This window comes from Danio aesculapii, chromosome 5, assembly GCF_903798145.1.
Source record: "Danio aesculapii chromosome 5, fDanAes4.1, whole genome shotgun sequence".
In the NCBI taxonomy this organism is placed as follows: Eukaryota; Metazoa; Chordata; class Actinopteri; order Cypriniformes; family Danionidae; genus Danio; species Danio aesculapii.
In genome coordinates, this window is record NC_079439.1 from 70,807,983 (window position 1) to 70,822,082 (window position 14,100).

The 14,100-nt window shown below is 38.6% G+C and overlaps 2 protein-coding genes across 5 annotated transcripts in view; one reads left to right on the top strand and one right to left on the bottom strand.

The window, feature by feature from the left end:
- Nucleotides 1-14,100, top strand: part of sftpbb (surfactant protein Bb) — a 298,486-nt gene that overhangs the window by 236,890 nt on the left and 47,496 nt on the right. The gene's annotated exons all lie outside the window — the stretch shown is intronic.
- smtnb (smoothelin b) overlaps nt 1-14,100 on the bottom strand; it is a 133,660-nt gene that overhangs the window by 65,182 nt on the left and 54,378 nt on the right. For all 4 annotated transcript variants that reach the window (XM_056458823.1, XM_056458821.1, XM_056458824.1 and 1 more), the window contains 3 exons: nt 13,458-13,518; nt 4,747-4,953; nt 1,636-1,865 (listed from right to left, as the gene is read on the bottom strand). In XM_056458823.1, the coding sequence (XP_056314798.1) occupies nt 1,636-1,865; nt 4,747-4,953; nt 13,458-13,518 (498 nt within the window). The remainder of the gene's footprint in view (nt 1-1,635; nt 1,866-4,746; nt 4,954-13,457; nt 13,519-14,100) is intronic.

Below are 14,100 nucleotides of genomic sequence, written 5' to 3' on the forward strand. Positions count from 1 at the left end.
CCCTTTTCACAGACAACCGTGGTGTATTCATGGACTGTAAAGGGTTGTTCTGCTACTACTACTGTGTATTTCGACATTTGAGACCTAAATTAAGTCTCTTGTGATTGAAAACACTGATTATTTGTGATTTATGACAAGCGCGGTGCATGGCGCTCTGACCAGCGGTGTAGTGAACTCATCAAGGGTTAATGAGCAGCCGCAGACTGAACTGTGAAGGTGGAGTTGGTTTGTCTCCGTTTGCAGAGTTATTTAATGTTACTTCGTTATAAACAGCTGACACGTACAGAAGGGGCACCTCGCTCGAGCACCTGCCTTTTTTTCTCTCTGAGAGAAAGTTTCCCCTCCTTTGCACACAGATACCCTATCCGCAACACCCACGACGCTCTTCCCGTGCCTTAATCGTTAACCAGATTAGTTAACAAGCATCAGTTTTCCCTTCAAAATATTTTTCAACATGAACAACAAACTTTCTGTGGTACAGTAATCGCCCTGTGTGCCATTCTACTATTCTGCTGAGTAGCTGATGTTTGCAGTACAGAATGATGACGCATGTCGCTCGAAGATTATGTAAAAGTCACATGAAATCCGACATAACCGATCACACTGCGGTCGCATTGCAAAACATCAGATCTGTGTCTGATTTAAGACTACAGAAAGTGGCACAGATCTGACCTGAAAAGATCAGATTCCATGCGGTTTGGGCTGTTCACACTGTCATCACCTGAGTTACATGAGGGGAAAAAAAAATCAGATTCAGGCCACATTTGCCTGCAGTGTGAAAGTAGCCTTAAAGGTGCAGTATGAAAGTTTGACACCCAGTGGTTGAACTAGGTATTACATTCCTGGATTAAAACAAATGCAAGCACAGGTTGCCAGATTGAGGAGCTAGTCTTCTTCTAGCAACGGCACCCGATAGAAGGAATATTTTCCATATTAAAATGAGTTTTTGTTCTAACTAACACCTCCAATTAATATTTTATAAACAATTATAAATACATATAAATACATTATAAATAATATATTATAAAATATATATTCTATTTCTTGCAGCTGAACAACAGGATAAACTGTGATCTGAACTGAAGACTTTGAACAGCGATTCTAAGCTGTTTGTTCAAACTACTTATTTAAATTGAGCTGAAACAACTTAATATGTTCAATTTACTTCAATTTCTAAAAAAACAATAAGTAAACTTAATTCTTTCATGTTGTCCCAACACAAAATTGATTGTGTGGAACTCAGTATTGTTTACAGTGCACTACTAACTCTATCTTAACGGGATAGTTTACCAAAAAATTAAAAATATACGTAAATGAAGTTATTTTGAAAAATGTTAGAAAGTTGACTTGCATAGCAGGAAATACAAATACTATAAAATACAAAAAAAGGGAACATTTTTCAAAGTATCTTCTTTTGTGTTCAACAGACGAAAGACACTAGTAAAGAATGAGTAAATGACGATGAAGGATGATTTTTGGATGAACTATCGCTTTAAATGCCGTCTAAAAGTGATGTAGTGTCAGTGAGTGGACTCGGTGATGGACTCGCAGTGTGCAGGTGGACAGAAATAAAACAGGACAACCTCAAACGGAGACAAACAGTACCTCCTGGTGGAACAAACAGCACCTACATACCTTCAGTCTGGAGTCGTCCTCTGGTCTTTTACTGCTCAATGTGTTTTCCTGTGAGGCCGCTGTGCTTCTGAGGTGACTGGAGTCCAGGCCATTCACAAGTTTTTTTAGCCGCTGATCACTTTGTGGAGCCTCTGAGTCTATTCCAGATATTAAAGGTGTACCCGCGCTCACTTCTTCTCCAGCCGTTCCTGACGGAGAGCTCCGGTCCCGCAGAGATTCATGGCTGCGGTCTGAAGGAAGGTGATTTTAGTAAATAAAAACTAAAAGTACTGGTCAAAAACACTTTCATTAACTAAAATAAAACAAAAAAATTCACAACAGATGGAAAATCTAAAACTGAAATGAAATAATAATTAGCAAAAAGCAATAATTAATCAGCCCTCAATAAATCTGACCTGCGGCTATTTAGAAAAACACCTGTAGATACACTTTCACAGTCAAACATTCATTCATTTTCCTTTGGCTTAGTCCCTTCGTTCATTTGGGGTCACCACAGCGGAATGAACCGCCAACTTACCATCCAGCATATGTTTTACACAGCGGATGCCCTTCCAGCTGCAACCCAGTACTGGGAAACACCCATACACACTCATTCACACAAATACACTACGGCCAATTTAGTTTATTAAATTCCCGTATAGCACATGTGTTTGGACAGTGGGGGAACCTGAAGCACCTGGAGGAAACCCACGCCAACACAGGGAGAACATGCAAACTCCACACAGAAATGCCAACTGACTCAGCCTGGATCTCGAACCAGCGACCATCTTGCAGTGGTGAACGTGTCGCCATACAGACAAACACATAATCGTAATAAAAAAAGCAAAGTAGGCATTTTTAATATGAAGAAGATGCCTTAATTGTTTTTAAATTATAATTCTTACATATGTTCATTTAAGCTGTGCAGTTTTAGGTTCAGTAGCTGTTCAAACAGTTGCAGTATTTGACTTTTATTACTAAGAGGTTTGTACAAGAGTTAACTCTGCTAAGCTAGAACTACTAAAACTAAATGTATATAAAAAACTAAATATGTGTTCATAATAGGGTTGGGTCGATAGACGATGCCATCGTCCATCGCTAGGGCCAGACGGAATCTGTGGACATTTTTTGCTATTTCTGCAGAGAATTTTGGTAAAAATCTGTGGATTTCTGCTGAATTATTTTGGGGGTATCATAACTAAAACCTTCATTCATTCATTCATTTTCTTTTCAGCTTAGTCCCTTTATTAATCTGGGGTCGCCACAGCGGAATGAACTGCCAACTTATCCAGCATATGTTTCACGCAGCGGATGCCCTTCCAGCCTCAACCCATCATTGGGAAACCCATTCGCACATTATGGACACACTATGGACAATTTAGCCTACCCAATTCACCTGTACCGCATTGTCTTTGGACTGTGGGGGAAACCGGAGCAAACCCACGCGAACGCAGGGAGAACATGCAAACTCCACACAGAAATGCCAATTGACCCAGCCGAGGCTTGAACCAGCGACCTTCTTGCTGTGAGGCGACAGCACTACCTACTGCGCCACTGCGTTGCCCTAACTAAAACCTTAATATATGAAATAAAAAGTAATATGTTTTTAACTTTTATTTAATGTTTGAAATGCAAATCCAATTAGATTCACTATATTTGGTAAACAAAGCAAGTCTCTTACATAATATCTCTACTAAAAGACAGAAAATATTACTGTACAAACTGCATCGTGAATAAATCAGATGAATATTTTCATATTAGTCAATAATATTACTGTAATTAATTTAAAACTGAATAAATATAGATTTACACACGTTTACTCAAGTAAATACAGAATTAATGATGGGCTAAAAATCTGCAGAAATCTGTGGAAAATCTGCGGAATTCCGCGCGCGTAGATTCCGTGTGAGCCTATCCATCGCCGATGACCGATAGACATCACAAGGCTGAGCCGTCATCGCGATCCTCCACCCCGCCCCTCGTCGCAGCAGCCACCCGCTCATGAAAAATACACACTGAGGCCCCACTGGATCCGCTGGATGGCGTTTCACTATAGTTGTTAAACGAGATATTTAATTAATCTTGTCTCTATCTAACGACTCTTCTGTTTTTTTAATCTATCAGGTAACGCGTCACAGCGTCAGTACACTGCTTCAGTCTTTCTCTTTCACGCTTGTACTTAATAATTTCAGTGAAAACCTCAGATACTGTTGGTTGGTTCCTGTTGGTTGCGCACCTTTTTTACCAACCAAGTTTGTCGACGCCATTATAACAACACAGATCACTCTGCCTATTCATGCCAGAGTCCTGCGGAAAAGTGATTGACAGGTGATAATTTGTGTGTAACTTATCTTTATTTATTTATGATTGGGTTATGGGTAAAATAAAGACCATGTGGGTCAGGTAGTTGAAACGGTAGGCTACAAATAATTAATTCGTTATGAATTAATTATTCATAAATAATTAATTCACCGCCGCCTACGACAACGATATCATTAGACATCGTACGATGCCAAATTGGTCGACATCGCCCAACCCTAGTTCATGAAATAAAAACTAAACTAAAACTAACTAAACCAATAATAACAAACCAAAAATAAAATGATAAGTGAGGCAAAAACTAATTTAAAGTACACATAAAATCAAAATTAAGCATATGATTTTGTTAGCTTCATTGCTAGTTTTGTGGTGAACAAATAATCTGTGCATGTCATTAAGAAAAAAAATAATGTTTGCCCTTGTAAACTTTAATTGAAGTCTAAAAATGCTCTTCCTGTTTGTTTTCAGTTCTCAGATTAGGTCAGTCTGAGGTATTGGGGCGGGGCTAATATACTTAACCACGCCCCTCCAGCTGTCAGTTTTGACAACAAACAGAAATGGTGAGCAGGAGGAGTCTGTTAGGTTGTAATAACTCTCCCCAAACCCTTTCTCTCATCTTTCTGAATGAAATGCCTACTTTACTTTATCCAATGAGCTCGCAGTAGAAAAAACAAGCCACGCCCACTGTTTTCTCATTTAATAATCCGTTTCACTAGTAACTGCATCACAATATGAAAAAACAAACAAAACAACGGTTGCAGCTTTGCAGTGACCGGTTCATGATGACTCTAAAAATGCAAAACTAATAAAAACCTTGGTCTGAAGCGCTGGAGTTCAGCCTCTTCCTCTGATGGGAGCTGTGACTATCGCTGGACTCTCCGGAGTCTGAGCGCTCTCGGTACGAGGGAATGACCTCTGAGGAGGACGAGCCATGATCCCGCTCAATCCGCGGAGTTAGAGGACAGGAGACTTTCTCTCTGACCAAAGGATCCAGTACTAAAACCATGTCAGGGCTTGAGCCTACAACAGAAGAAGCACAGTGTAAGCACTAGGACAGAACAACATATAGTTTCAGCGACAAAATTACAATGCATGGATCTGCAATAACCACATCGCAGGTTGTGCAATATTGAATAGGGATCATAGTTGACCAGTGTTTTCATCCCATTTGTGCGTTGTAATTCAATTCAATTCATCTTTATTTCCATAGCGTGTTCACAATGTAGATTGTGTCAAAGCTGCTTAACATAGAAGTTCTAGTAGACTGAAACTGAGTCAGTCCAGTTGAAGTTCAGTTCAGTTCAGTGTGGTTGAATTTTCACTGCTGAAAGTCCAAAAACTGAAGAGTAAATCCATTGATGCGCAGCTCCACAAGTCCCGATCCGAGCAAGCCAGTGGCGATGAACAAAACTTCACCAATTGATGAAAGTGAAGGAAAAAACCTTGAGAGAAACCAGGCTCAGTTGGGCACAACCATTTCTCCTCTGGCCAAACTTGCAGTCTAGGCGCTGGAGCCTGGAGAACGCTGGACGTCTATCGTAGAGAAGCTGCAGATGTGAGTAGGTCACCGGTGGGTGTTCAGGCAGGCCCACGGGGTCAATGCGAAAACTCGTCTGTCACTGGGGTCATTCAGGAATCAGTCTCATGCTCTCCACTCCTCCATGACCGCCACAGCATCTGCTCAGGATACGGCCTGGTCCAAGATTATGGAGACCTTTAGAAGTGCTCGAGTGTGTTTTAGATTTTAAAAATATTGTATCGCACATCGACTACAGCATTATTTAGCAGTGTATCACAGTTCTCTTCAATATCGAACACGCTTTTCTAATCTGAGAATGTGAATGAGGGGTCAAAGAGGAAAAAAAAGGAGTGTGCTGCGCTTTTTATGTCGCTAGGCAACCACTGATTCAGCTGTGTGTTGTGAGCAAGCATTGCTGTTGATATTGTTACAGCTGTAATATTGAATCAGGGTTTCTGCAGGTTTCACCAAGTCAAATTTAAGATTTTTTAAGACCCTTTTAAAACCATGAAAAATGAAATTTCAGACTTATAAAGAGCTAAACGCTCAGGATTTTTAAAAAATTGGCCCAACAGAGAAACAAAAAAATCTAATTAGTTATTTCTTAGCCACATATTTGAAATAATGTGCCAAAATAATCAGACCTTAGTTGTGTACATCTGTTTTTTTCAACATAACTAAAAAACTCTTTAAAAGGTAAATGTATGCACAACAGACTGTTATAATATTAGTTACGAATAGTTTTGCTAAAAGTTGAGATGTATTGTTGGTGATTGAATGTGTGTTGGATCAATTGTGTAGCTTCACATAAACAATGGAAAATTAAGACCCGTTTAAAATGATTTAGGGGCCTACAAGACAATATTTCAGTCAATTTAAGACTTTTTTACGACTAAAATTTAGTTTTTGAAAATTTAAGACATTTTATGAGCTCTTAAGACCACATGGACACCCTGTGAATAAAGATATTAATGATTTGTGAAGTCATACTGGCCTGAATAACTCAAAACAGCAACTACCAGTCTCTCCTCCACCTTAAAAAAAATCTCTGTAGTCATCCTGACAACACAAACGCTGCTGTCACCTCAACAGAACCCCCAGATCTGCTGTCATTTGATTAGAGAATAAAAAAAGGACATTAGAAAACCATTCAAAAAAAGCCACCTCTCATCACAAACAACGTGTTCAGAGTGATCAAGGCTGATTAGGGAATATTAATGATTACTAAATGCAGCACACTGAACATCTTTCAGGAGATATCCGAAATTTCCATTAGCATGTGTGCTAGAACGCTACAATAATTCCTATGCGTTTTCTACACAAATGTAGCTATGAGCAGATAAAATGAGCAGAACTCAGCCGAAGGAATGTCAGATGGTTATTGTAATGAGTGGTGCATGCTGGGTGGAGATAGGACATTTCCTCTCACATTTCCTGAGTGTATATTATGCACACTCGGGGCAAAAAAGGGAGCAGGACACAGACATCCAGACAGAGAGAATACATGGTGGGCACAGGAAATGACATTAGCGTCAAACCTTCATCCCAGAACCTAAAATCTGTAAAAAAATAATAAATAAAAAATGCAGTAGCTCACTTTTTATTGCTTTTCATTCTTGAAACCTTTTAGAAACCATGCAGCTGCTATTAAAATCTTCTAAACTTAAAAAAGGAAAGATTGAAAAGTTGTCAAAAAGGCCATTTGACTGATGATGCTTGAGAGATGCACGTTCACGCTTCAGCCGTAATGAGAGAGAGAGACCTCTTTCAAGGTAACAGCGTTTCTGAGCGGATCCCTATAATTTGTAGGAAAGCAGTCTTGCCGACATCCTGATACTTTTCACATCTGGTCAGGAAGTTTGGTCCCGTTTCCACCATTCTCAGATCTCTGAAGGAGCAGAGCAGAGTCTGAGCTTTTTGGGCTGCTTAGTGTACACATTGCAGTCTTTGCATTAGCTCTAGGTTTCAACCCACCTATTTTATGCGCATTTTGGAATATTGCATAACAAAAATGCTTAATAAAAATGCCAAGATGAGTATGAATGCTGAAAATGCGCATAAAAATCTTAGAGTTGGATAAACTTTTTATCCGATAAGAAAAAAATGTGCATAAATTCTGATGGATTTACCGAATGAACTCCAGTATGGTAGCACGACCGCCTCACAGAAGGAAGGTCGCTGGTTCGAGCCTCATCTGGGTCAGTTGGTATTTCTGTGTGGAGTTTGCATGTTCGCCCCATGTTCTCGTGGGTTTCCTCTGGGTGCTCCGGTTTTCCCCACAAGTCCAAAGACATGCGGTACAGGAGAATTGGGTAAGCTAAATTGTCCGTAGTGTATGTGTGTGAATGAGTGTGTATGGGTGTTTCCCAGTGATAAGTTGCAGATAAAAGGGCATCCGCTGCGTAAAACATATGCTGGATAAGTTGGCGGTTCATTCCGCTGTGGCGACCCCTGATTAATAAAGGAACTAAGCCGAAAAGAAAATTAATGAATGAACTAATTCCAGTATGCACATCAAAAAAGCCTAGTTTTATTTTTTATTTAACTATTTTATTTTTGTAATAGTTCTGATTTTATTTGAACAGATCAAGTGATTACAAATGTGTGTGCGATTGGATGGCATTGTTTCGAGCATATTGTAAAACATCTGAAATGTTGTTTTGGTCTTTCTAAAATCCCTCAGCTGAAGGGATCTCTCAGCTATTACTATTAATATTGCTTTTATTATTTCCTCTAGTACAGTCTGGATCATCTACGCTGCCAATGAGCGTCTCACGTTTCCAAAAACCACCGCATTGCGTTCATTGCATTTCGTCTTCTGAGGCGTAAAGTCATTTATTTTACAAGAAAAATAGCCCATTTTTCTTTTTTTTTAAGACAATCTTAAATTCTTAACTAATATAAAATCAAACTGACTAAAAATATAAAGTCAAACTGCTTTGCATAACTTAAAAAACAGTATAAACCTGACTTAATTACTGAATACTGAACTTTGATTTAGTTTACTGAATTAGGATATTTTTCCATTAAAAATGTAACATAATTTAGCTTTTCCTAATTAGAATATTGTAATCTAAAATGTTGAGTCAATTTCAACTTATAATTTACTATCACACAATTTAGAAATTAATGTTCTCCCTGTGTCGGCGTGGGTTTCCTCTGGGTGCTCCAGTGCAAACACATGCTCTATTTGTTTTACACTTGGCACATAATAGTGAAGTGAACTGAACAGTGATTGTTCATGCGATCTATGTTTGTAGCTACATGTTTTTATCATCCATGACAGACCTATAACGTTATATATAGCACACATTAAATACCATTCAGAAATGTGATGCTCTTTTTTTGCGCTATCATCGTTTAATGACGCCATGCTCCTGGAAAACTTAAATTGTTTGGTGGACGTCGGTCACGGTGACTTTGATTTTGTTCCGGGAATAATTCATTTACAAATTAAGCCCTGCTTTGACTCATTGGATGGAAACACTTTGCTTTATTCACACAGCTCTTATGCGACATTTCACTTGTATGCATTAATCCAATTGACACCTTTGAATGAAAGTGGCTTGAAGACTCAAGAAATCCTCCTTAAATGACCTTTGCAAGAATATTTTCTTAAACTAAAGATCTACTGACTTCTACAGTAGATGCATTACCATGGAAAGATGCAAGATGTTTGATCCAAAGCGAAAGAGTGATCATTTGTCACTTCAACTTGCTAAATAAACCTCCCTTTCGATGACTCCCTTTCACTAAATGAAGACTAAGTGAATATAAACGACTCTGTTATTGTGAGGTCTTGAGGCTCTGGCCTTGTCAGCTTCTTAATTTGATTACCATCTCCTCTGCTTTGTTTACCACAAGTGATGTGGCGGGCAATAAAGTCAAGAGATCCAAACCCCAGACACATTCTTCAGCACAAAGAAAGGCACTCAGACAAATGCTAGGCTATAAAATAGTGTATGTCGAGCCCAGCGAAGCCCCTCAATCATATCTCTTTGGATAAACAGACTTATTTTAGCTGGTATGGAAAATATGAGTTATTTGTTTGACAGATATCAAAAATACTAGTCCATATGACTGTATACTAACATTAAACATCATTTTAACTCTATTTTAGGTCTTTCATCCATGTTTTCACATAACAGGAACACAAATGTCATTAGTCTGGAAGTACATTTCCACCACATAAATAATAGTCACACTTTTAAGGTCACTTGATGGTCTCTTAATGATTACTTTGTTTTAAGGTGTGCTAGTTACAGTGTAATTATTCATTTAAATAATAATAATAAAGAGTAATTGTGATTAATTACATGTACGTACGCTATGGTTAGGAATGTGGGTTAGGTTTTGGGTTAGTTGCATGTAATTAATTGTAATTACTATAATTAGTACTATATTACCATAGTAAATACATTTGACTTATGTAACAAGGACACCATAAAGTAAAGTGTTGTGTAAAAAACTGATTTAATCATCACTTGAAAACACTGGCACACTGTCAAAACTGTGAGATATTACTCAAATCAGGCAAAGTACAAAAACTCTATGGCGTAATTTTGACCAATTTTCTTGTATTTATAAACTGCTTTGTGCATTTGTTTATCAGAATTTTTACTTGAATTTTGATTGTTATAATTTTGACTCATGCAACAATGACTTTATCTCAATTACATGTCAATTCTGCTGGATGCGCCCATAATCTGTGTTTCTGATGGTCAGAGATCTAGTTTGATGATACAGCTTCAGTCTCTGTGTGAATCTCTCTTCATAATAATCATCATTTCTACAGATCCGACTCTGATCTTCAGTGATTTCAGCAATGAGAACATCATCTTGTTGGTTTGCTTTACTATCAGTGTTCAGAGTGACAGATTCTCCCTCCATCACTGACACTGGTTCCTTATCTGTACCAGCACAGAAAGCACCTTTAATAAAGACCCTGAAGATCCTTTCGCTAATGCTGGCCCTGGTGCTGTGGATCTCTAGATGATAAAGTCCAGAGTCTGTGTTTGTGGTGTTTATGACGGTCAGAGATCCAGTCTGATGATCCAGCTTCAGTCTGTCTCTGAATCTCTCAGCATCCTTATCACACTGAACATCAGTACAGATGACACTGAGATCTCCTCGGAGTTCAGCTATACAACTGCCTCCATAAATCCACATTATGCTGTACTGCTGGTTGGCTTCAACATTCGTGTGTAGAGTGACGGAATCTCCATCCTTCACAACCACCGGCTGTTCAACTGAACACAAATCAGACTCATCGTGTCCGTTTAAACACAGTAGCAAAAAGAGAAAAAGGAAGACATGCCTCATGTTGCCTTGTTGAGTAAAAATGAACCTTCTCATCTCTGATGACTAAAGTCGATCTGTTGTGCGACGACTCCCATTTTTACTTGAATTTTGATTGTTATAATTTTGACTCATGCAACAATGACTTTATCTCAATTACATGTCAGTGTTGACCGTCATACTAATGGCTTCCAATCTCATAAATTCACCTTGTAATTGGCAGTATAACATAAAATTGACATTTATGACTCACTATTTTAGATTTTGTAATAATAAATACGACTTTTTAAATCTAAATTCTGACTTTTCCACTATTTTTTATTATGACTTTAATGATTTAAAATGTTTCATGATTTTCCCAACGTTTTATTTTTTATAATTTACTGAATTTTGACCACGGTGGCACGATCGTCTCACAGCAAGAAGGTCGCTGGTTTGAGCCTAGGCTAGGACAGTTGGCATTTCTGTGTGGAGTTTGCATGTTCTCCCCGTGTTGGCGTGGGTTTCCTCCGGGTGCTCCGGTTTCCCCCACAGTCCAAGCACATGCGCTATAGGGGAATTGGGTGAGCTAAATTGTCCGTAGTGTATGTGTGTGAATGAATGAGAGTGTATGGTGTTTCCCAGTGATGGGTTGCAGCTGAAAGGGCATCCGCTGTGTAAAAAAATATGCTGGATAAGTTGGCGGTTCATTCCGCTGTGGTGACCCCGGAATAATAAGTCGAAAAGAAAATGAATGAATGAATGTATTTTGACCCTTTTCCATTAAAAACGTGATTTAATGCTTCATAATTTTGTTTGTCATAATTTTAACATTTTAATCTAAATTTCAAAGTCAACTTCAACTTAATTAATTACTAAGTTATTTATTTATTCATTCATTTTTCTTCGGCTTAGTCCCGTATTTATCAGAGGTCGCCACAGCGGAATGAACCGCCAACTATTCCAGCATATGTTTTACGCAGCGAATGCCATTCCGGCTGCAACCCAGTACTGGGAAATACACATACACGCTCACATTCACACACACACACTCATATACTACAGCCAATTTTGTTTACCCAATTCACCTATAGCGCGACATGGTGGCGCAGAGGGTAGCGCTGTTGCCTCACAGCAAGAAGGTCGCTGGTTCGAGTCTCGGCTGGGTCAGTTGGCATTTCTGCGTGGAGTTGCCCATGTTCACGTGGGTTTCCTCTGGGTGCTCTGGTTTCCCCCACAGTCCAAAGACAGGATGAGTGTGAATGGGTGTTTCCGAGTGAAGGGTTGCAGCTAGAAGGGCATCCGCAGTGTAAAACATATGCTGGATAAGTTGACGGTTCCTTCCACTGTGGCAACCCCAGATGAATAAAGAGACTACGCCGAAAAGAAAATGAATGAATGAATTCACCAACTGTATAGCGCATGTGTTTGAACTGTGGGGGAAACCGGAGCACCCGGAGGAAACCCACGCCAACACAAGGAGAACATGCAAACTCCACACAGAAATGCCAACTGACCCAGCCAGGGTCTAGACTTTCTATCCTAGACACACTAGACTTTCTATCCTAGAACTCTCATGACTGACACATATGAGATCATTTTGACATTTATAATGATTTTTAATCCAAAATACGACATATCAGCTTATTTCATTACAATATTATATTTCAATTTCGACCTTTTCTTGAATAATTCTGACCTTTTATCTAAATTCTGAAGTCAAGTTCAAATTGTCATTAAAGCGTTTAATAAAATGAGACTGTAGATTGACTTACTAAGTCATATTTTTGACCTTTTGTCTCATATTTCTAATTTATTATTCATTTAACTACTGAGTAATATTAATTAGTTACATGTACCTACTCTATGGTATGTAAACAATTTAGAAATTGTCTTTATTTTTATCCTAACAGCATGCTAAAAAGTAAAATTACAAATCCGTGTGACCCATTTGTAACATTTTAATCTTAGGTTTAACCTACTTTTAGGCTTAACACCTGACAGCTTAACACCTGTGAAGCACAACAGCTTTACCACCTGACACCATCACTTGTAAAGGAAGTCATATACAAAAAAAGAAAAGAAAATGTTTAAATCTCAGATCCAAATGCTTGCAAGCCAAAAAGCACGTCCTTCCCTCCTTCCCCACAACAAGCGTATATAAATGCTCTTCCCTGTCCTGTCCCAGCCCCAAACTTCCTTTGTGTCCGTCTGAATAACAAACAGTGGCTTCCCAAAATGTCTGGTTTGTGCACTCATTAAGGCCGTCTCTGCTTGGCCGTGCTCTCACCCTGGCCAAAATCACCGGGTTGAGAAGCTGAGTAAGGACCACTAACACCACAAATGTCAGGGTCACAGGAAAGGAGTTTTACTTCAACAAGACTCTGCGTCTAAATATAGGGGGTTGGACCTGGTACGGGGGGGATGAAAGTCTTTTTGGCAGACATAAATGAGCTTTACATCTCTGGATATCCCCCTTACTTGAACTGTGAAACAAATGCAGTCGATTTGTGTTGGGTCAACATGAAGGAACTTTACAACTTTAAGTGGATTGAATATGAACAAGTTGTCTCTTTAAAAAAACCTCAAGAATTGTGTTGTTTTAGCTTATTTAAAATGCATGAACACACAGCAAACATCATTTTGAATGTGAGTCTGAATATTTCTGTATGCTTTAGCAGGATGAAACTATTTTAACCGAGAGATTGTTGTGTGTGATTTAACTTGCCTTTTCTGTGCTTCCCGATTCTCTCTGATTGGCTGATGAGTGACTCTGTTGGGATGTTATTCTGAAAAACAAAAATCCAAATACAAATCATATTAGCTAAAGACAAAACGTAACGAAAACACTTACTTATGCATTAGTTCAACAGAAATTCTACCCTCAGAAAGCATACAGAGCCATTAATAAAGCAAGATAAAACAACGTACAGTTCAGTTAAAACCTCTTACACGGCATCTGAAATACTTGATTCTGATTGGTCAGTCGTGATATTCTAAGATATGCTATTTCCAGATAACACCGTTGAATAACACTGACTCATCTTGACCATCGGTGAAAATATTCACATCTAAATATGTTTTTCTGTCTAGCCGCTGTTTTTGGCTGTTTGGCGCCATCTTGTAGCTAAATAATACATAATACAAATACTTGATTCTCATTGGTCAGTCGTGATATTCAAAAATATGCTATTTCCAAATAACAACTATTGAATAATACTGACTCATCTTGATGCTATTTTTGACTGTGTGGTGCCATCTTGTGGCCAAATAACACATAGGTTAGTGTATGCTCCATTCAGCAGATTTCGTTTGTCAGCTTTGCCTTTAATTAAAGAATTAATAAACTATTATGGCTAGAACAATGCTGA